Below are 23,990 nucleotides of genomic sequence, written 5' to 3' on the forward strand. Positions count from 1 at the left end.
TTAGTCGAGTGTGGTAAGAGTCCTATTCCACTGCAGAAAATCTTGGCCTTGGTGGAAGACCACTTTAGAAAGTCATTGTCCGTCCAGTGGAAAGAGACCTCCTCTGGGAGTCGCGAGACGTGGGCCCTCGTCTTGGTTCTGCCTGCTGGTTCCAAGCTGTCAGCGGTGAAGGTACAAGGTGGACAAGATCAGCTGGAATCCTTCAAAAAATGGACCTGGGACGATTGCGACAGCAATCAAGGCGACCTCCTGCTTGCTAGTGGTGCTCCAAGTAATAGCGTGAACACTGTGCTGCGATCACTTGAGCGGATTGCATTTTTCAGTCAGTCAACCGATGGTATTTATTGAGTTCTGCACATAGTAAACGTACTAAATATTCCATGCTAAGTGTACTAAGCGCTTGGGAAGTACAGTGCCCTCTAACTGATTCCCCTCATGGGTTCCGAAGCTTTGGAACCAAGACTTGTCACAGGGATACTCCATCAGTAAGCTCCCAGATCCCCAAAGCTACGAGGAACCACCATGAAGGGGAAGCTGCATAGCATAATGGATAGAGCCTGGGCCTGGGAGAGAAAGTCAGGAGTTGTAATTCAGGCTCCACTCCTTGTCTGCTGTGTGGCCTTGGGCAAGTCACTTAGCTTCTCTGTGCCTCAGTTACCTCATCTGGAAAATGGGGATTAAGAAAATGAGCCCCAAGAGGGGCAGGGACTTTGTCCAACCCAATTTGCTGGTATCCACCCCAGCACTTAGTATAGTGCTTGGCACATAGTAAGTGCTTAACAAATACTGTAATTATCATTATGATTCTTCTTCTCCTCCTTAAGGAGACCCATTCTGCTCTATATCACAAATTTGGCAGTGAAGGCAGAGTGGCATTCCAGGTGCCAGCCCACAAGGGGAGATGAAGTGACATGGGCAAATGAGGGAAATGAGCCAGCAGAGATTTACAGTACTCTTGTTCCACTGCTCAAGTTACTGTTGAAAATGCAGAGTTCTACCGGTCATAGCTGCCGTGGTCTTTGAGAGTCTCAAATTCTGAGAAAGTTTTTAAATAAATAAAGCTGCACCTTCAAATAGCAGTGGCGAGAATTTTCCTCTTCACCTGAGGCCGTGTCACACGGCTCCAGCTTCTTCATTGAAGGGCATCCTAATCTACTGAATCCTCGTGGACTCTTAAGGTTCATTTATTTGGAGGGATTTACGTGTGTCCTTCTGAGTTTGTATCTCAAGGGAAGGTTCGCTTAGGAATTTTTTCTGATCTTGAGGTAAAGTGAATTTCTACACAAGCAAATGCAATTCGGTGTTGAAGTCACCTAGGATCTTTTCATTAGGGCTTCATGTTAACAAGTAACATTTGCAAAAACAATGCCAAAGAAGGCAAAATATGGTAATGGTTTAGCCCTTCAAACATTATCGTCTCTGGAGGTGAAATTTAAATTTGCCACCTGAGCACCGACAGGACAAACATACATATGTCCAGAAAAACACGAGGGATGGAAACTGAAATACCCCCGTGGCTCGACTAAACTTTGGAATTCCCAACTTATTTTCTCCAAAGCCATGGATGTCCTTACATCTAGGAAGACTTTGGCTACCGTTGATGTTGTCGGGCTCTAAATGGTTTCATTTTCTTTTCTGCAAGCCTCCATTTAATTCTTTTAATCAAATGGATTCTCCCAAGCCTCTTCTGACCATGCTTACCTTCTCTTTCCTGCCTTTCAGGCCCTTTCTGTGAGTAAATTTGTTTCTCAGATATGTTCCTGGACCTGATAGTCCTTGGCTTGTTTTACTCAGCTTTGGACCACAGTGTAAATCCTAGAAAAACATTCTGGAGCCTGAAGCTCATTACTGATTGCTTTCTCTCTTCCCCTCACCTGTTGGACATCCCTGGCTAATACCAGGAGAGAAACGAAGGAAGCACTGGCGTAGTGAGTCATCCGTGATTAAATTCTGGTTACTAGTCATTTTGTTTGTCCTAAACCTAAATGAATGCACCAAGGGGAATCCTTTGAAATGGCAAGATTTAGCTAAGTGTTATTTCTGGGAAACGCTGATTAATTAGATGTAAATGTGAAGAGAAGTTAATGTTTTCCGGTGCACTCAAAATCTCTACTATGATTTAAGAAGCAGTCAATAGTCTAAAAGCTGACTGCTTTTTCTCCTATATCGTTTGCTTGACCAACTAAGCCAGAGTAGACTGGACACCTATGTGGCTCTCTGAAATTTATGATTAGGGTATTTTTTTTTTTTTTCAACAAAGCTGGCCTTTTACTTGTACTTTGAGAGTCCCTCCACTGTACTGAAGGAGCCAGGAGAGAAGTAGAAGTAGCATAATAAAAGAAGTATCATAATACTGCCGCATTTCTTTTAAAAACACTATTTTTGGTGGTTATCTACAGTTTAGAGTTGTCTTCCCGAAAATTGGAAGTGAAAGGAAATATGTTTAGGGAGATGGTGTAAGATGGTTTAACTTCAATAAACTTGAAGTTGGTGGCTGAACAGGAGAGAGTTTAATGGTTCCCAGGCCTGTGCTTTTCAGCAGGGTCCAGTACCTCCAACATCCCAGGTGAAACTTGGACCAAAGTCTGCATAAACAACCACCACATTTGATGTATACAGCTGTGGGAAGTTTGCTGTGGAGAGTAGCATGGCATAGTGGATAGAACATGGGCCTGGGAGTCAGAAGGTCCTGGGTTCTAATCCCAGCTCCGTCACTTGTCTGCTCTGTGACCTTGGGAAAGTCACTTCTCTGTGTCTCAGTTACCTCCTCTGTAAAATGGGGATTGAGACTGTGAACCCCACATGGGACAGGGACTGTGTCCAACCTGATTTGCTTGTATCCACCTCTGCACTTAGTACAGTGCCTGACCCATAGTAAGCACTTAACAAATGCCATTACTATTATTATTATGGGAAAATGAAGATGATCATTCTTCTTCATTGTCATAATTGGTATTTATTGAGTTTTTAAAAATGGTATCTGTTAAACCCTTACTGTGTGCCAAGCACAGTACTAAGCGCTGGGGTAGACACAAAGTATGTTGGACACAGTCCCTGTCCCACATGGGGCTCACAGTCTTAATCCCCATTTTGCAGATGAGGTAACTGCGGCCAAGAGAAGTGAAGTGACTTGCCCAAAGTCACACAGCAGACAAGTGGCAGAGCTGGGCTTAGAACCCATGTCCTCTGACTCCCAGGCCCGTGCTTACTGTGTGCAGAACACTGTACTAAGTACCTAGGAGACTACAGTACAACAGAATTGAAAGACCTGTTCCCTCCCCACAGCATGCTTATAGTCTGAGGGGATGGGGGAGACAGGAATTAAATAATGTATAATTATTTAATAATTATAATAGGTCTGTACATAAGTTCTGTGGGGTAAATACCACATGCCCAAAGGTCACAGATTCAAATACATAGATGTTTGCCTTCTCATTGGTTTTCCTAATGAAAAGGGGCTATTTACTGATAGAATTTGCTACGATCCTGATCATTTTGTCTTAGTTCATGTGTTACTTCCTCCAATCTCATTGTAGAGGATAAATGCCACGGCCCTCTCTCTCCCCCTCCCTTCAGGCTCATATCTCCTCCTGCCTCCAGGATGTCTCCACCTGGTTGTCTGCCCGCCACCTAAAACTCAACATGTCCAAAACTGAGCTCCTTATCTTCCCTCCCAAGCCCTGTCCTCTTCCTGACTTCCCTGTCCCCGTGGACGGTACGACCATCCTTCCCGTCTCTCAAGCCCACAACCTTGGTGTCATCCTTGACTCAGCTTTCTCATTCACCCCACTCATCCAATCCGTCACCAGCGCCTGCCACTCTCACCTTTACAATATCGCCAAGATCCGCCCTTTCCTCTCCACCCAAACGGCTATCGTGCTGGTACAAGCTCTCATAATATCCCGGCTGGATTATTGTGTCAGCCTTCTCGCTGATCTCCCTTCCTCCTGTCTCTCCCCACTCCAGTCTATTCTTCATTCCGCTGCCCGGATCATCTTCCTGCAGAAACGCTCTGAGCATGTCACTCCCCTCCTTAAAAACCTCTAGTGGTTGCCTGTCAACCTCCGCATGAAACAAAAACTTCTCACTCTGGGCTTCAAGGCGATCCATCACCTTGCCCCCTCCTACCTCACCTCCCTTCTCTCTTTCTATTGCCCACCCCGCATGCTCCACTCCTCTGCCCTTCACCTCCTCACCGTCCCCTGTTCACACCTATCCTGCTGTCGACCTCTGGCCCACCTCCTCCCGCTGTCCTGGAACGCCCTCCCTCCTCACCTCTGCCAAACTAACTCTCTTCCCCTCTTCAAGGCCTTACTGAGAGCTCACCTCCTCCAAGAGGCCTTCCCAGACTGAGCTTCCCCTTTTCCCTCTGCTCCTCCCCCTCTCCCTTCCCCTCTGCTCAGCACTGTGCTCATTTGTATATATTTTTATTACCCTATTTATTTTGGTAATGAGGTGTACATCCCCTTGATTCTGTTTATCGTGATTATGTTGTCTTGTTTTTGTCCATCCGTCTCCCCCGATTAGACTGTGAGCTTGTCACTGGGCAGGGATTGTCTCTATCTGTTGCCGAATTGTACATTCCAAGTGCTTAGTACAGTGCTCTGCACATAGTAAGCGCTCAATGTATACTATTGAATGAATGAATGAATGAATGGTATTCCCAAAGTCCTGATCTCGAATGTATTGCAGTGAAGCGCATTTCCTGTTTAGCTTGTAGTGAATGGGGATGATAAAACGCAGTGTCATCCTAATGAGCTCCTTTATGCAGAATTAAGGCAGTTTTCCTTGCGTCTTCTTCCCAGTTTTTGAATTACCCCACAGGATCATCTGGGCCCTTCACCTCAGCTTGAGAGTCAAAGGGAAGTAAAGAGCCAGGGACCTTTATATGTATGGTCAGCAAGCCAGGGACAAAGGCCCCTGAATAGAAAGGAGAAGAGTAATGATAATAATGTTGGTATTTGTTAAGCGCTTACTCTGTGCAGAGCACTGTTCTAAGCACTGGGGTAGATACAGGGTAATCGGGTTGTCCCACCTGAGGTTCACAGTTAATCCCCATTTTACAGATGAGGTAACTGAGGCACAGAGAAGTTAAGTGACTTGCCCACAGTCACACAGCTGAGAAGTGGCAGAGCCGGGATTCGGACCCATGACCTCTGACTCCCAAGCCCGAGCTCTTTCCATTGAGCCACCCTGCTTCTCTGAGTAGAGAAGTTGTGTGGCCTAGTGGAAAGAGCACGGGCCTGGGTGTCAGAAGCACATTTGTTCTAATCCCAGCTCTGTTACTTGTCTGCTGTGTCACCTTGGGTAAGTCACTTAACTTTTTGATGCCTCGGTTACCTCATCTGTAAAATGGGGATTAATACTGTGAGCCCCATGTGGGACGTGGACTGTGTCCAACCTGTTTAGCTTGTCTCTACCCCAATGCCTGGCACATAAGAAGCGCATAACAAATAACTTCACCCTACCCCTACCCATCCTTCCCCCCAAAATAGGGCTTTAAGGGGCTCAAGAAAAACAGGCTCTTCAGCTGGCTGAAGTTACTGGTGGCTTAACTTGATGCACCTTTTCTTTTCTAGAGCTCAGACTGAGTGAAGTGAGAGGAACTTCTTCAACCCAGAAACATCTGATTATAGAAAAGAGAAAGCCAGTGAGGCGGAGAAATTATTTACATCTATATTAATCAAATAGAGTCCAAAGATAGAGCTTTTCTAACCCCTTTTACTCTAGCTAAAGTTAGCTTTATTCAATTACTTTCCACCTTCTGTGCTCTCTAGCATAAAGACCATTTAAAAATGATCGTGCTGCAGAACGGCAGTTCTCTTTTTCAGCCCCTCGGTTAGGTGGATTAGAGCATGTTCTTGCTCTCAGAGGATAAGCTCCCCTCCCCTCCCCCCCTTTTTTTTTTTTGCTTTATATGGAGAAGGTAACATTTGAACTGTCTATAGTTCTGTCTCTTCCAATGTTGTCTTCCTGTTTCATTGGCTTAACACAGATTGCTATTCACCTTAAAGTTACTTTTGACTCACCCTGGAGCATTTCCGAATGGATGTCATGTAATTGGAGGGGATTAAGATCAGTAGATAGTCAAAGGTGGAGACCATTACCACCAGAGACTCTCGGAAGCAGTGTCACCAAAACATATGTGAGAACTCATATGGGTTGAGAACGGACCAGCAGGCGATAACTCTCGCGTCCTGTCCCTGGCGTCCATTTTCCATGCGACCATGGTTAATGTTCAGAACTGCCCTCTTCATCTTCCTCCCCCAACTTGTTCTTCGTAACTGAAATCTTCCTCAAAGGGCTAACCCCCAATCTGATCACTGAATCCAGGCAAGCAGCTCATGGGGAGGGGTAAAGTTAATGGAGAAACTTCCCTCTTCCACTCCATTAGTGGCCTACCTCACAATACAGCCCAGGGTCGTTTTCCAAGAATATCTGGGGAAAAGAGTAGAGATTTTCTCTATGCCCCTAACTTGTGGTTGAATTAGAAGTTTGGGGGATTAGGAAGAAGAGAAATATGACGCTGGCCAGGCCAGGTAGGAAGACAGGAGATGTAGGAGGGGAGGGATTCTCCATCCTTTTCTCCATGTGACCCCATCCAGTCGCCTTAAGTCATATGGGAGCAGGCAGCCACATGCATGTGTTTTGTCTGGAGAGACAGCAGTGCCATTTGACAGTGTGTTTCGTGCCTGATCAGACCCACTGAGGGGTAACTTTCTCTTGCCCCTGAGGTAAAGGCCATGAAAATGCATTCTACTATATTTTGGGGCATACAGTGTGGAAGAGACTGTTTTCCACATGACTGACACGCATGTGATGGAAACCCCACCATCAGCAGCATCACCTTTTGAAAACGAAGGGCATTCGTGCATGTATATCCCACAAAACAGCAGGGCCTGGTGGATAGAGCACGGGCCTGGGAGTCAGAAAGACCTAGATCCTAATCCCGGCTCGGCCACTTGGCTGCTGTGTGACCTTGGGCAAGTCACTTCACCTCTCTGTGCCTCAGCTACCTCTTCTGTAAAATGGGGATTTTAAGACTGTGAGCCCTATGTGGGGCATGGACTGTGTCTACCCTGATTAGCTTATATCTGTCTTCTACAAGCACTGTGTTAAGCACTTGGGAGAGTACAATATAACTGTTTGCTGCCCACAAGGAGCTTACAGTCTAAAGGGTTAGACATACATTAACATAAAGGGTGAATATATACCTAAGTGCTGTGGGACTGAGGTTGGGGTGAATCAAGGTGAATCAAGGTTAAGGTGTGTAGTTCTTAGGCACGTGGATATACATTTTCACCCCCACAATCCCCCCAAAGTACATATCTTTGTAGTCTGCTGCTTCCCCTTATCTGTAATTTATTGTAACATCTGTCCCTCGCAATAGGTTGTAAGGTCCTTCCGTGTAGGGATCGCATCTGCCAACTTGTTTATATTTCACCCTCTCAACTGCACAGTACAGTTCTCTGTATCCAGCAAGTGCTCAATTTATACCGTTAATTGATAGAATGATCCCTTCCCGCAGAGATCTTGTAATCTAGCTGGGAAGACACTAAAATGAATTACAGATTGAAGGATGCAATGGAGTGTGAAGATATGCACATACGTGTTACAGGGGGTTCTGAATACTTAAATGCTTAGGTGGCATGGAAATGCCGAAATGGTGGTTGGAGATATAAGGTGGAGAGATTTGAAATCAATCAGCGTATTACACCCAGTCACCCTCAGTAATGTTGGCGTTCAATAAATACTATTACGTTCATTCAGTCTTATTTATTGAGCTCTTACAGTGTGCAGATCACTGTACTGAGTGCTTGGGGAAGTGCAGTACAACAATAAGCAAGCCCATTGCTTATTGTTTTCAGTTAGCTTTCAGTGTAGAGGGGGGAGACAGATATCAGTACAAATAAATAAATAACAGATATGCTCTTAAATGCTATGGGAATGAAAGGGGGGAAGAACAAAGGGACAAAGTCAGGACACCGCAGAAGGGAGTGGGAGAAGAGGAAAGGGGGCAGGGGAGCGGCTAGTCTGGGAAGGCCTCTTGAAGGAGATATTGTCACTGCTACTCCAAGAAGTTGTCTACCAGGTAGTTAGTAATTGAATCAGCAACCCATATCTTAGCTGATGGCAAGACACTGATGGAATTCAGTGAAGCTGTGTGGTAATACAGGGAGAATATGTGATAGCAGGATATCCTCACAGCTGCTGTATTAGGAACTGAAGAAACTTGCAAAAGATAGAATGGACGGGAGAAGCAATTTTAAGATAAAGGATTACCTCCAACAAGACAAATAGGAACTCTTTGAAGGCCACAGTATCCTGCATCTTTCCTGTGGTTAATGAGGAATTGGGCGACTCTTCTGGAACAAAGTCCTAATCAGGTTGAGATTGTGTCACAGATAGAAATGGAAAGCTGCATGGTCCAGTGGATAGAGCACGGGCCCGGGAGTCAGAGGACCTGGGTTCTAATCTTGGTTTTGCCACTGGCCGGCTGTGTGACCATGGGCAAATCACTTAACTTCTCTGGGCCTCAATTTCCTCATTTCTAAAATGGGGATTAAATATCTGTTCTCCTTACCTCATCAATTGTGAGCCCCATTAATTTGCATGTACTGTATATACACCAGGGCTTAGTACAATGCCTAGCACATAGTAGGTGCTTAACAAATCTTATTACTGTTATAATTATAAAAAATAGTGCCAGCTGTTTTTTTTATGTGTACATAAAGTGGGTAAATCAGTCTGCCTCACCTCCCACCGGTAGTGGTCATCACGAGTTGCTCATCTGTGACTTTGAAAGCGTTGTATGCTATTCCGTGCATACCACTTGAACCTAAATCCCCCACATCCTCCAAGTCTTCATTTTTAACATTTGGCAAAAGTAACTGCTTCTTGCTTTAACCGAGTTGTTCTTCCCCTTGAAAAGATGTCAGGGAAACTCTATCTAGTCCAAAGTTTGGCTTTTACACTAGGGAGTGAAGAAGAAACAAAGGAATGGGATTGATAGTTATAAAATAGAAAATTGAATTGGCAAAGCACATCCTATCATAGCATTCTTCAAAGCAATCAGCAAATAGTTGACAGTTGGTACTTTGGAGTAGATTATTTTGGCAGGGTATTTGGTGTAGGAAATGGGACTCCATAACTAGTTGTTTTGAAGAATTGTTGCATTTATGAGGGACAAGATGACATTTGTGGCTAAGATTTCCAATGTCATTTATAACACTATTATAAGACTGACTTCACAAGGTCAACAGAATTGGCGTCCTCTACTGAAAGCCCCTTCTTGTGATCCATGAAGGACACAGCACAGTCACATACTATTTATTGGAAAACTGAAAAGAAATTTTCAGAAGTTACTAGTGTGCTGTAATGGCCCAGCCCTGTTCATCTGGCAAAACATCAATCCCTGTCCTGCGATAGTTCTGGGAGTGAGTCTAATAAAAGCAGATAGGGCCTGTGGATGATCAACCTTTCTTTCCATGACTGCATTTTCATCAATATCTGCATAGGCGAATCATGGTCCTCTTTTTCTTGCTTTAAGGTAGAATGTTGAGTTTCCTCGTACGTTGAAATCCACATCTTTTGGTTAAGCAGTGTCATCACGAGCTGCGGAGTGCTGTTGGCGGAAACCTGCTTTAATTCTGCCCTTTCATCGACCCATGATAGTTCTCCATCTTTATTGACTTTCATCCCCTTTGCCCGTGACAGCTAGTTTAGATGTTTAACTGCCTCCTCAAGCCCTCTGTTCCCTCCCCCCCCCCCCCACCAACTCGTTGCCCCTAATCACCAGGCCACATACTCATCATTTACAATTGAAAGCCTTAGGGGTTGTCTCCCTTAAAATTTCCCCTGCTCCTCACCAGTCCCTTCCTCCCCCAACCCCCTCTTTGACTCTCCCATCCTTCGCAGGAGTATTTCAAAAGATCTCCTGCCTTTTCTCTTCCCTCCTAGCTGTGCTTCTTGAGCCCATCCCTTCTCACTGTCTCAGAGCATTTGCCTCCCTCCCTTCTTCCCTCTCTGATGGCCGTCTTCAGCCGCTCACTTTCCAATTCGTGGCTTAGTGGAAAGAGCCCGGGCTTGGGAGTCAGAGGTCGTGAGTTCTAATCCCAACTCCATCACTTGTCTGCAGTGTGACCTTGGGCAAGTCACTTAACTTCTCTGTGCCTCAGTTACCTCATCTGTAAAAATGGGGAATAAAAAATGTGAGCCCCATGTGGGACAATCGGATTACCCTGTATCTACCCCAGTGTTTAGAACAGTGCTCTGCACATAGTAAGCACTTAACAAATACCATTCTTTCCTGTTGCTTTCAAACCTGATCATGTCTCCCCTAGCCTAAAAAAAAACCCTCCCTTGACTCCACAGTTCCCTCCAGCTATTGCCCCATCTTCCTCCTACCATTCCTCCCCAAATTCCTTGAGTGAGTTTTCTACACTCACTGCTTCCACTTCCTCTCCTCCAATTCTTTCCTTCATCCCTTGCAATCTGGTTTCTGCCCCCTCCACAGAAATGGCCCTCTTTAAGGTCATCCGTGACCTCCTTTTTGCCAGATCCAACAGCCTCTACTCCACCCTCTCTGACCTCTCAGCTTCTTTCGACACTGTAGACCACCCCTTTCTCCTGGAAATATAATCCAACCTTGGCTTCACTGACACTTTCCTCTCCTGGCTCTTCTCCTATCTCTCTGGCTGCTCATTCTCACTCTCTTTTACAGGTTCCTCCTTTGCCTCGCACCCTCTGAACCCAGGTTCAGTTCTGGATTCCCTTCTTTTCTCCTTCAACACCGACTCCCTCGGAGAGCTCATTCCGTCCCCACGACTTCAACTCTCATCTCTTTGCAGTTGATTACCACATCTACCTGTCCATCTCAGATGTCTCTCCTTCTGTGCAGTCTCACATTTCCTTCTGCCTTCAGGACATCTCTGCTTGGATGTCCTGCCATCAACTCAGACTAAAAATGTCCAAAACAGAACTCTTCATCTTCCAACTCAAACCCTGTCCTCCCCATGACTATCGTATCACTATAGACGGCACCACCATCCTCTCTGTCTCACAAGCTCATAATCTTGGCATTATCCTCTAGTCATCAGTAATAATAATAATAATTGCGATATTTGTTAAGCACTTACTATGTGCCAGGCACTATACTGGGGTGGATACAAGCAAATCAGATTGGATACAGTCCCTGTCCTGCATGGGGCTCACAGTCTTAATTCCCATTTTACAGATGAGGTAACCGAGGCCCAGAGAAAGCGAAGTGACTTGCCCAGCGTGACACAGCAGACAAGTGACTGAGCCGGGATTAGAACCCATGACTTTCTGACTCTCACACCCATGCTCTATCCGCTATGCCGCGCTACTTCTCTCATTTAATCCACACGTTCAACCTGTTATGAAATCCTGACAGTTCTACTTTTACAACATCTCTAGAATCCTCCTTTTCCTCTCCAATCGAACTGCTATCACGGTGAGCCAAGCATTCATCATTTCCTTCCTGCCTTGACTACTGCAACAGCTTCCTTGCTGCCTCCTCTCTCTCCCCTCTCCTGTCCTTTCTTCACTCTGCTGCCCAGATCATTTTTCTGAAAAACTATTCAGTCTATATCTCCTCACTCCTCAAGAACCTCCCGTGGTTGTCCATTCATCTCCCCATCAAACAGAAACTCCTTACGATCAGCTTAAGACACTCAGCTCTCCTTCTCCTATCTAACCTCACTGCTCTCCTACTATAACCCAGCTCACACACTTCGCTCCTCTAACACCAATCTATTCACAGTACCTCGAAATTTATCTAACCTACCATTGACCCCTTATCCACGTTCTCCCTTGGGCCTGGGGCTCCTTCCCTCTTAAATCCCATTACTCTCCTCAGCTTCAAAACCCTCCATAGATCACAACTCCTTCAGGAGGCCTTCCCAGATTAAGCCCTTTATTTCTCTTCCCCGCCCTCCCCTCTGCATCAATTATGAATTTGGCCACGTACCTTAAATACTTGGATACTCACCTCAGCTCCACAATACTTATGCAGATATTCTTATATTCTACTATTTCCCCTATCCCTAATCTACTTTATTGCCTGTCGCTCCCTGTGGACTGTAAGCTTGTTGTGGGCAGGGATTGTGCCTACTAATTCTGTTGTTGTGTATTTTTCCCCGTGTTTAGTATAGTGCTCTGCACACCGGAAGTGCTCAGTAAGTACCATTGATTGATTGATAAGTGGGGAATCAGCATGGGACAGTGGAAGGGCACCAATTCAAAAGCTGTGGGACCCAGCTTCAAGTGTGAGCTCTGCCAGCTGCTGTGTGATCACAGCCAGGTCACTTCACCTCTCTGTCCTTCAGTTTCCTTTTCTGCAAGATAGAATTAGTAATATCTGCCCTTTCCACCTACCTCACAAGATTGTTGTGAGGGCAGAAATGGGATAAGTACTGTGAGCATGCTTGGAGAATAAAAACTATATAGTCAGTCCTATTTATTGAGTGCTTACTGTGTGCAGAGCACTGTACTAAGCGCTTGGGAGAGTACAGTATAACAATAACCACACATTCCCTGACAACAACGAGCTGACAGTCTAGAGACCAAGGTATTATCCATCTTAATATTGTTATTTCAAATGGAAAAAGAAATCCCTGTGAAATAAATAGGTAAACTAGGAACGCTAAGATGGCTGAGAAAATGGCAGGAAAGGGAAGCCCTCCAGAAGGAGATGCCTTTGAGGGCTTTGAAAGAGGGGAGGAATGTGGTTTGGGGACTGAGGTTTGTAAGTGGAGTGTCCCTTCTTCCCTGCATCCTGTTTGAAAGGGTCTTCAATCATACCACTTCAGCTATGATTTAAACCCTAACTCTGTTGATGTACTCTTTCAATCGTTTGCAAACTATCTTCTCCCAATTCTCCATTACTCATTGAAACAGTGGTTGACACAGCACTATTTTTTGGTAACACAGGCATTTCCAAGAGCACAACTGACACATTGAAACAGGAATGACAGTGCTTATAAATGGAAAATCTGCTGCCTTTTCAAGTGTTCGTCATCTTTAAAAACACTATAGCCCGTTGTCCCAGTTTACAAATCCTATGGCTTTGAGCTGCAGTCACTTTTGATGTAAATAGGTTTGCCAACGCAAAATTCGTCTACACTTTCCAGTTTCATTCATTCAGTCATATTTATTGAGTGCTTACTGAGTGCAGAGTACCGTTCTAAGTGCTTGGAAAGTACACTTCAGCAGTAGAGAGAGACAATCCCTGTCCACACTGGGCTTACAGTCTAGAGGGAATAATAATGCTATTTGTTAAATGCTTGCTATGTGCCAAGCACTGTTCTAAGCACTGGATACAGATACAGGTAATCAGGTTGTCCCACTTGGGGATCACAGTCTTAATCCCCATTTTACAGATGAGGTAACTGAGGCACAGAGAAGTTAAGTGGCTTACCCAAGGTCACATAGCACACAAGTGGCTGAGTGGGGATTAAAACCCACGTCCTCTGACTCCCAAGCCCAGGCTCTTTCTGCATACCTACGTGCCTACTTGTTAGTTGCACCCATTGCTCTAGCTGAAACCTGACTAAGAGAAGCAGCCTGGTCTAGTGGAAAGAAAACAGGCCCGGGAGTCAGAGGACCTGGATTCTAATCCCTGCTCTGCCACGTGTGTGCTGTGTGACCTTGGGCAAGTCACTGCACTTCTCTATGCCTCAGATACCTCATCTGCAAAATGGGGTATTAAGACCGTGCCCCCGTGTGGGACAGGGATTGCGTCCAACCTGATCATCCTGTATCTGCCTCTGCTCTTAATCCAGTGCCTGTAACATAGTAAAGCACTTACCAAATACCATAAAATAACATACATTAAATAATAAATAACAAAAAGCAGCAGCACCTCCAAAAAAAGAGTATTGGTGGACCTCTTTCAGGGATGAAAGACACTTTCATTAGTCACTTTTTTGGCAAAAAGAAATCCAAAGCAATGGCTTTGTAGTGAAGAGATTTCAAAGTGACAGTAGTTGCCAAATCTGGACATGGGTAAATAGGTCACAGAAGCACAGCAGTTTATATTTCTGCTTATGCTCATAGAGCGAAGCAAAGCCACATTCACTAATTTTCTATTTTCCTTCCCTCTCCCTAGCTATTGACTTAAAAAATGGCTCTGGAGAAGTGTACCAAGGACCAGCAAAAGTTCCTCCTCAGGCAACCTTCACCCTCTCAGATGAAGATTTTGTGAAGATAGTTGTGGGAAGGCTTAATCCCCATCAGGTAAAAATGTCCCTGTGTCGAGTTTTAATTTTCATCCCTCCTGGGGATAGTTGGAATTTTGAAGCGGATACAAATTGACCTCCACATTCCTCAAGGAAAAAAAGGGCACGTCTTGGTCAAGACTGTTTCTAAAGTTTGGAAAAATGCAAGAGAATTTCCAGAACCAAGATTTCAACTACTGGGTGGTTTATCCTGCCTACATCTGGCCCCGAGATGAAGTATTCAGTATTGGGAAGGTTCACTCTGCTCTTATGAGATTCTATAGAGAAGGCTTACAGGTCTTTTCAGACCTGTGAACTCTCGAGCTCCTCTTGTAGACTGTTCAGCCCTGTAGATGTGATCCCTGTCTTGTGGACATGGATCACGTTAACTTTTGTGGCGTACTTTCCTAAGCAGTTAGTACAGTGCTCCGTACAAAGTAAGCGTTAGATAAATACCATCAACATTGACTTCAGCTTTCAAAGAACTTGGCCACTTGTGTGCTGTTAGTGCCCAGGGATCCTTGACAGTCAGATGAGAATCTAGAAAAAGGGCTCATGCATTTCTTTAACATGCCATATGCAACCAAAATGCTGAGTTCTCTTCTTCCGTCTGATAGAGTAGGAGAAATGGGCCACGAGCTATCCTCCCCAACTTTATGCAGCTCATCATTTTCAACATTCTCTCGATTGCCCTATGCCCTTTTAGGAGGCATCATGGTGTCCCAGCGGAGGACACGCCCCTGACTGTGCCTGCCACCATTTTGAACCACGGCTGGGCAGTCTTATCACCCATAAAGCCAGCCCTGGGCAGGCCTCGTCTTTCAGCACCCTGGATTCATTCCTCTTTGGAGTATAGCCAGACCATATCGGGCCTAGATCCTCAAGCTCTGGATTGCCATGAAGGGGCACATTCTGCACAAAGCTCTGCACACAGATTGATCGATTGGATGGTTTCAGGGGTGTGGGAAGGGAGCAAACTCTGCACAATGCTCTGCACACAGATTGATTTCTGCTTGGGAGATTGATTGCTCCTTTTGCTTGAGTGGGGAAATATTAGGCCAAGTGACGTGATGGGATTTGTTCAAAACCACGCAGTAAATCAGTGACACGGGCAAAATTAGGCTTTCTCTTCTTCCACCTGTTATTTGGTTGTTGAGATCCGTCGCCTCTTGTTCGTTAAGGACATCGAAATTTAGGCATGTTTGTTCTGAACTGTTCTGGGTCAAAGCTCCTGTTTCAGTTATTCCAGAGTTCAGAATTTAAAACCAGCCCTGCATACACAACTTCTAAAAAAGGTAATTTCTGGAGCATTTGCATGAAAATGTTTATTGGAGTAAATTGAAAACAAGTTTAAGAACAATGACCTTGTGATCTGGACATTTCAAGGAGTAGGTTTAACAGTGGCCTGGAGGAACCATTTTATCAACAATGCATCAAGTATTCACAAACAAATGCCCTTTTTATCCACCCTCCTCTGTCTTTAAAAACCTAGGGGAAGAAGTTTGGCTTATGCCAAATCTTGAAAGCGGCTTGTTTTCATTCCAGCCAGTTTAGTCAGAGGTGGAAGCTATTCAGTAACAAACACATCCCAGGAAGGTGGTTTGGTTTCTCCATTAATCTGTTATGCTTGGGAATATGCAGTCTGGTTTAACCATATGTTGGTCTGGAGAGTAGGATTCAGAAAGAACGAAAAGAACCCAAATGAAGCCTTCTCTTTCTCTTTTCTTCATTTTTCTCCCCTAGGCATTCTTTAATGGGAGAATCAAGGTGGAAGGTAACCTCATAATCGCCCACAACCTGAATATGATTCTGAAGACTTATTCCAAGCTTTGAAATCCATTCTCGTCTGCCATTGCGAGAGGAAGATTTAGAAAATCTCTTCACCAAACCCCTCCTGTGAAATCCCATAGAAAAGCTCAGAAATAATATTGGGGGGGAATTGCGTAATAGCTTTGACTAATTTATCATTTACTTTGTTGCAGGTACCGTAAATCAATTTGGCAAATAATTGGCCTAACAATGCTTTTGCCTCACTCTCTTTTTCATTTGAAATGTGCATTTGATCTCTTAGTCTGTTTATCCAAACTAATCTTTTCCCAGATTACTTCTGTGCTGGTTTTCAAGTAAGAAAATTTATATATCGGAAAAAAAATAAAACTAGCTAAATGTTGGGAAGTTTTCTCTGTTTGTTTCGAAACTTTGCCATGTTCCATTCTCTTAAAACTTTAGTTCACTTGCGTGTGAATTTAAGAACCTTAGGTTGGGGACACATCTGCCCTTGTTATCTTGGTGATTGGCGAGACTAGCAGTTCATCCCTTTTCCTCTGAACCTTTTTGATAAGGGTGCTCTAGAATGAAAGGGTATCTGAAGATCTCTGCTGGTTCTTCAGGGATATTAATTATTTATTGAGTACTTACGGGGTGCAGAGCACTGTACTAAGCGCTTGGGAGAGTACAGTATAACAGAGTTGGCAGACATATTCCCTGCCCACAACAAAGCATTTATTAATAATAATAATAATAATAATGGTATTTGTTAAGCACTTACTATGTGCCAAACACTGTTTTTAAGTGCTGGGGTAGATATGAGGCAATCAGGTTATTCATTCATTCATTCAATAGTATTTATTGAGTGCTTATATGTGCAGAACTTGGAATGTACAATTCGGCAACAGATAGAGTCAATCCCTGCCCAGTGATGGGCTCACAGTTATCCCACATGGGACTCACGCTCTTAATCCCCATTTTTCAGATGAGGTAACTGAGGCACAGAGAAGCTAAGTGACTTGCCCAAAGTCACACAGCTGATAAGTAGTGGAGACAGGATTAGAACCCACGTCTTCTGACTCCCAAGCCCGTTCCCTTATCATTAAGTCACGCTGCTTCGTATTTGTGCCCATTAAGTGAAAAATCACTGTCTTGTCATAACTGGTTGTTCACACTTCGATTTGCAGATCAGAATTAGCTTGCTACAGTGTGTTGAAGTTTATTTCAAATGATTTGAAGTAACTGTTGAAAACGTGAAAGTTAGGAACTTTAAAATCAAGGAGATACTGTTTTAGGTTCTCTAGGAACCGGTCATATTTCTGCTATGGTGACTCTGGTAAGGAGAGTTGGATAAAGATTATAAACGATTCCTCGTACAATAAAAAAAAAGAGACCAAGATGAGTGGATTAAGGGAAGATTAAGGAGGAGATTCTGCATGGCACTGAATATGGAGTCTTTACACACTGAGGAGTTACAGGGTGTGAAGTCATTTTTCTGAAGCAATTTTGAACTTTGTTGCAGTGGCTGGTGAAAGTAAAGCCATGTGCACTGGACATTGAACTAGCCCCTCCAGCAGTTCCCAAGTCTGTTGCTGCTCCCCCAAAAGGCCTGGACCTGGGACTGAATCCCCCTTCATCTAGGGGGGAGAGAAGAGAATATGGGTGGGTAAGCTCCCCGAGGGAAGGAATCGTGTTTTCTTACCCTATTGTACTCTCCCAAGTGCTTCATACAGTGTTCTGGACATAGTAGACATTCAGTTTCTACTGATGTGTCTGAGTGTGTTCATGTCAATAGAAGGGGGAATAAATGTGGATTAGGTGCATCCTGTTCCCCCACGTCTATCTGGTGAACCAATCCCGTTTCAGTCCCGTTTTATCTCTGGGGGTTGCTTATTCCTGCTCTGGATCCCACCTCCTTGTCATCCCTTTTGTAACCTCCATGGATCCTCTCAATTCCCTAGGCACTGGGAAAGTACAATTCTCCAAAGCACCGGCTACCGTTCCCCAGACAGCCAATCTGGTGATGGATCCAGTTCTGTTTTTGTCCTGCCATTGTGCTCACCACATCTACCGTCCTCGAGAGGCAGAGTTTGCTTCTCAGCAAGGTTCCTCCCACACTCCCCCCACACCCCTAAATCACCCCGCTTCCCATCAGTCCGGCATAAAAAAATAAAATAGATTCCTCTATTTCGGAAGTAGTAGGAGAGGGTTGTAAGGGGAGGGTCGGGAAGTAGAAGATCCCTATAAGCAACGGAAAAACAACTGCCACACATGCACCAAAGGAGAGAGGATTGGTGGGGACGCTGCTTGTAAGTGGCAGCTATCCGAATCGGGGCTCCTCCATTTTTTTCCGCCCCCGGTGGAACCCCTGTTCCATCGTAGGCCAACTCTCCTTCATTATGGACTTGTTTCAGACTCGCTCATTGCTCTTCACCGTTACTTAGACCTGTTCCCTGTCATGCTAATGAACTAAACCAAGAAGCAGCATGACTTAGTGGAAAGAGCATGGGCTTGGGAGTCAGAGGACGTGAGTTCTAATCCCGGCTCTGCCACTTTTCTGCTGTGTGACCTTAAGCAAGTCACTTAACTTCTCTGTGCCTCAGTTCCCTCATCTGTAAAATGGGGATTAAAAGTGTGACCCCGACGTGGGACAACCTGCTTATCCCGTATCCACCCCAGCGCTTAGAACAGTGCTTGGCACATAGTAAGTGCTTAACAAATACCATAATTATAATTATTATTCTTTCCAGAAGATTTTCAGTTTCTCTTTGTCCCCCTGAGAAGCAGTGTGGCCTAATGGAAAAAGTGCGGGCCTGTGAGTTAGGGGACCTGGGTTCCAATCCCGGCTCCACCACTTATCCGATGTGTGAACTTGGGCAAGTCACTTCACTTCTCTGTGCCTCAGTTACCTCTTCTGTAAAATGGGGATTAAGACTGTAAGCCCCATGTGGGATAGGGACCATGTCCAACCTGATTAGCTTTTATCTGCCCCAGCGCTTAGTACAGTGCCTGGCACATTGTTAGCACTTGAGAAATACCATAAAAAACTCTGCTTTTACTCTTTTATCCATTGAATATTTGATAATATGTAATCAATTTTCTCCCAATTAGATTGTAATCCCTTTGAAGGCAAGGATCTGAAATGTATTTGCACCCAATCAATTGATCAAAACCATTTGAGTGTCTTTTTGAGCAGAGCACTGTACTAAGCACTTGGAAGAGTACAGTAGAGTTAGAAGATGTGAACCTCCCCCCCTGCCCTTAAGGAGCTTACAATTTATTATTAATAATAATAATAATGATATTTGTTAAGCACTTACTGTGTGCCAGGCACTGTACTAAGCCCTGGGATAGATACAAACAAATTGGGTTGGACACAGTCTCTGTCCCATGTGGAACTCACAGTTTTAATCCCCATTTGATAAATGAGGTAACTGAGGCACGGAGAAGTGAAGTGACTTGCCCAAGGTCACACAGCAGACACGTGGCAAAGCTGGGATTAGAACCCATATCCTTCTGACTCCCAGGCCTGTGCACAATCCATTAGGCCAGGAAGCAGTCACAAAATCATTTTCAGATGGAAGAGAAAGTACAGATGGATATGTAGGTGAGTAATGCTTAAATAACTTGGTATGGAAGTCAAACAGGTGCAAAAGGGCTATGGGCGGGCGTGAGTGCATAAATGCATAATTAACACGTAAGGGCTGAGGTTGTAGTTGAGTGAGTATGGCCCGAGAAGAAGAAAAATTAATTGAGAAAGACCTCCTGGAGGAGGTGGAATGTCAGGCGTTCTCAACTGTCCAGTATAGAGCTCTGTACTCAATAGCCACTGCTGTTGATGATGATGAAGAAGAGATTTTTTTTTGCCCTTAGATCTTCTTGAGGCTGTTTTCTGATAGAGGGATGGATTGGACAGTGAAATGACTATTATTCTGATGAGCTCATCTTCCAAATCAGTAAGTAAAGTAATAGGTGCTCTTGCTTCCCAGAGGAGATGAAAAGTAGTCCTGGAAATTCGTGGAAGTTAAAGGCATGGACAGAAATTCCCAGAACAACAGATCATCGAGCACAAGATGAACTAAACCAATTAAGGTGGGAGTGAGACAGTCGAGTTCCAAAATGAGAGCAAAATTAGAAAAAATCTCTTGGGGGAAAAACATTCTCAGCTGTTACTATTTTGAAAGTCACTGGAGCATAATTGAGAAAGCTTTCTGTTTTTCCAGTTCATGAAAGCCTCCTTCCATTATTACTGCTATTGTACTTGAGAGATTGATATCTAAATGGATCTGCCTGGATAGGCGAATTGAGCCATGCTCATAGTTCAGCAAGATGAGCCTTGGACATTCTTGCTATTCCGTGGTTGGAATGTTGAATTTTAGGGGCACACAGATCAAAGCTTACCTAACATTCTTTCATCATTTCATTATCACTTCTTAACTGTTCTGTGGTTTATTAAAATAATGTTTTAAAGATTGATCTTTACATCTCACTGATTTTGAAACCCTAGTTTTTAATTTCCTCGGATGTATTCCCTGCATTCATTCATTCATTCATTCAATAGTATTTATTGAGCGCTTACTATGTGCAGAGCACTGTACTAAGCGCTTGGAATATACAAATCGGCAAGCAGCGTGACGTAGTGGATAGAGTACGGGCCTGGGAGTCAGAAAGACCAGGGTTCTGCTTTCGACTCCACTACTTTCATTCATTTATTCATTCAATTGTATTTATTGAGTGCTTACTATGTGCAGAGCACTGTACTAGGCGCTTGGGAGAGTACAATACAACAATAAACAGTCACATTCGCTGCCCATAACGAGCTTACAGTCCAGCTTATACTTTTCTACCATTTGACCTTGGACACATCACTTCACTTCTCTGTGCCTCAGTTAACCTCATCTGTAAAATGGAGATTAAGACTGCGAGCCCCATATGGGGCAGAGACTGTGTCTGACCTGATAAGCTTGTATCTATCCTGGTGCTTAGAACAGTGCTTAGTGCATAGTAAGCACTTAACAAATACCATAATGATGATGATAACCTGATAAGCTTGTGTCTACCCCAGCACCGAGTACTGTCACACAGTAAGCACTTAACAAATGCCATTTAAAAAAAGCATATAGTTTTTATTTTCTCTCACTCCACCAGCCAGGAATCTTTTCATTCAGAGCTGTTGTCCACAGTACCTCTGGAATCCAAAGCTCCTAAACTCTCAGGGGGAAGATGTCTATGCCTTTGGAATATGGGTGGTTAGTGTTCTTTGATGATCTCCTCTAGACTGTGAGTTCGCTGTGGGCAGGGAATATGTCTGTTGCTATATTGTACTCTCCCAAGCGTTCAATACAGTGCTTTGCACACAGTAAGTGCTCAATAATGCGATTGAATGAATCTTCAAGGCTGAGAGGATGATTGGGGAGCTGGAGAGCTACAGCAGGGGAAGGTCTGTGATCCTGTTCCCATGAAACCTGCTTTGGGCCTGTGGAGGATGGATCATTAATAATGATAACAACTGTGGTGTTTAAGTGCTTTCTTTGTGCCAGGCACTGTACTAAGTGCTGGGTTGAATTTGAACAAATCGGGTTGGACACAGTCCTCCCACATGGGGCTCACAAGCCCCATTTTACAGATGAGGGAACTGAGGCCCAGAGAAGTGAAATGACTTGCCCAAGGTCATACAGCAGACAAGTGGTAGACTCAGGATTAAAACCCATGACCTCCTGATTCCCAGGCCTGTGCTCTATCCACTACACCATGCTGCTTCTCAGCTATGAGGGAAGGATTTGGTAGTTGGGGGACCTGATTTTTAATCCTGGCTCTGCCACTTGCCTGCTGGGTGACCTTGGGTGAGTCACTTACTTGCTGTGCCTCAGTTTCCTCATGTGTAAAATAGGGATTCGATACCCGTTCTCCCTCCCCCTTAGACTGTGAACCCCATGGGAGTCAGAAATTGTGTCCGGTCTGATTATTTTTTATCCATCCCAGTGCTTGGCACATAGTAAGCACTAAAGAAATGCTATTTTTATTATTATCTCTATATTGGGCAACTTTGGGGGGCAGAGAGCTCTGTACCAGGCGTGGGGAGAGGAATGCTAAGTGGAAGTAAGCAATTAAGTGTAATAGGAAAAAAAATCTACAGTGATAAGTGGCTATCAGGGTGACATGACTGGGAAGGTGGCCACAAGTCATTAAGCTTGCAATGAGGAAATATTGATCTTTGAAAAACTCATTCACTCAGTCGGAATCATAAATGATAGAGAAATCATTAAAATGCATGGATTGTTGAAATATTGAAAAGGAGTCAACTATTTGAAGCCTCCACTCCAGTGATCAGAGGTGATGCAGATTACCCAGACATGCTTTGTCTGGGCAGAATCTAGCAGAGTTCATTCAGTCAGTCATGTTTATTGAGCACTTACTGTGGGCAGAGCACTGTACTAAGCACTTGGGAGAGTACAGTACAGCAATAAACAGACACATTCTCTGCCCATACTTGATGCCTCCTCTACCTCCCATCTCCCCCTTCACCAGTCTCCATTTTTCCCATCTCCTCTTCCACACCCCTCAGGTTTCCCTTTTAGCTTCTATCCTCTCTCTGCCCCACTACATCTTTTCCACTTCCCCCTCTTCCCCATCTCTCCTGTTCACCATCTGCCTCCCCTCACTCCCTCCATTCCCATTATCTCCCCACTCCCTCGATTTCTCTCTACACCTACTCATTGCTGAAAGAGAACAAATGGAAAAGGGTAAGGCAGGGAAAGAGAAGGGAAAGGAGATAGAGGACAGAGAAGAGACAGTGTGTGAGAGAGAGGAGAAAAGAGAGGAAGAATGGAGGAAAGGACAGAAGAGTGGAGTAGCTGGAAATGCAAGGAAAACAAAATGAGGAAAGGAAGAGGAGCAGACTTGGCTCAGAGGGAGAGTGATAGGCAGAAGGGGAGAGAATCAGGAAGGGGAACAAAGTAGTTAAAAGAACAGAAAGAGGGGGAGGGACCCAGAGGGGGATAAAGACAAAGAGGAACGTGGAGCAAAAGGAGAATGAGAAAGGAAAATGAGAAGATGGAACCAGGAGGTCGATACATAGAGAAGGACAAATGCAGAAACAGGTAAATAGAAAGAGGAAGAAAAAACAGACCAAGAAAGAATCAAAGGGCTTAGAAAGATGAAAAGTGAAAGAGAAGGGAGAAGGGACAGTGAGAAAGGGAAGGAGAAAAAAACACTCTGTCTAACCCAGGTGATGATAATGTGCTAATTGTATATCTATCTATGGACTTTTCTCTAGACTGTAAGCTCGTTGTGGGCAGGGACAGTGCCTACCACATTACAGTGTTCTGCTCACAGTAAGCACTCAAATGCCACTAATGAATACCATTGACTTCCTATTTGTCTTAATGGCTTAGAAGAGAAAAACATGTATCTCCCCACTGAGGTCAGTGAAACCAAGCCCCTTAAAAAACACTTCTCGTTAGCACAAAGTAGAAATGATCCTAAAATATTTTGTAAATTCCCTGAACTGGAAGGATCCTTGAGAGGTAATCTGGTCTATCCCCCTGTCTCCTGTCCCACATGACAGATGGTGACTTTTCATTTCTTAGTGATCTCCAGGGATGATGATTTCTCAACCAACCTTCATAGTCTATTATCACCCTGACGATGTCTCTGACTAAAATCAGTCAATCAGTGGTATTTATTGAGAGCTTACTATGTGCAGATCACTGTTCTAAGCACTTGAGAGCGTCCAGTAATATCTGGGAATTGCAGAATTCGAGTGATTGAATTCACTTTCCTGGGGAACGACTGTGTAAGGAGGCTTGAAGAGCAAAGCCCATGAGCCTTGCCCTATGGAGTCTATGGAGTTCATATGTGAGTTTTTCATTCAGTTGTCATCAGTGAGTAACCTCCATCACCCAGATGGCGCATACTGTCAGAAAAGTCTTTCTGCTTGTTTGCGCCCTATATTTTAACTGGTGCTAAAAGTAGATAATGGTC

General features: G+C 44.3%; 1 protein-coding gene across 2 annotated transcripts in view; it reads left to right on the forward strand.

Moving 5' to 3' along the window:
* The window catches only part of HSD17B4 (hydroxysteroid 17-beta dehydrogenase 4), a 100,523-nt gene extending 84,108 nt beyond the window's left edge, over nucleotides 1-16,415 (forward strand). For both annotated transcript variants that reach the window (XR_005659691.1, XM_029054955.1), the window contains 2 exons: nucleotides 14,132-14,259; nucleotides 15,984-16,415. Coding sequence is in view for 1 of the 2 variants with exons in the window: in XM_029054955.1 (XP_028910788.1) it covers nucleotides 14,132-14,259; nucleotides 15,984-16,073 (218 nt within the window). In the remaining variant the exon portion in view is untranslated. The remainder of the gene's footprint in view (nucleotides 1-14,131; nucleotides 14,260-15,983) is intronic.
* The last annotated feature ends 7,575 nt before the right edge of the window (nucleotides 16,416-23,990 follow it).

Source organism: Ornithorhynchus anatinus, chromosome X5, assembly GCF_004115215.2.
Source record: "Ornithorhynchus anatinus isolate Pmale09 chromosome X5, mOrnAna1.pri.v4, whole genome shotgun sequence".
Taxonomy (NCBI): domain Eukaryota; kingdom Metazoa; phylum Chordata; class Mammalia; order Monotremata; family Ornithorhynchidae; genus Ornithorhynchus; species Ornithorhynchus anatinus.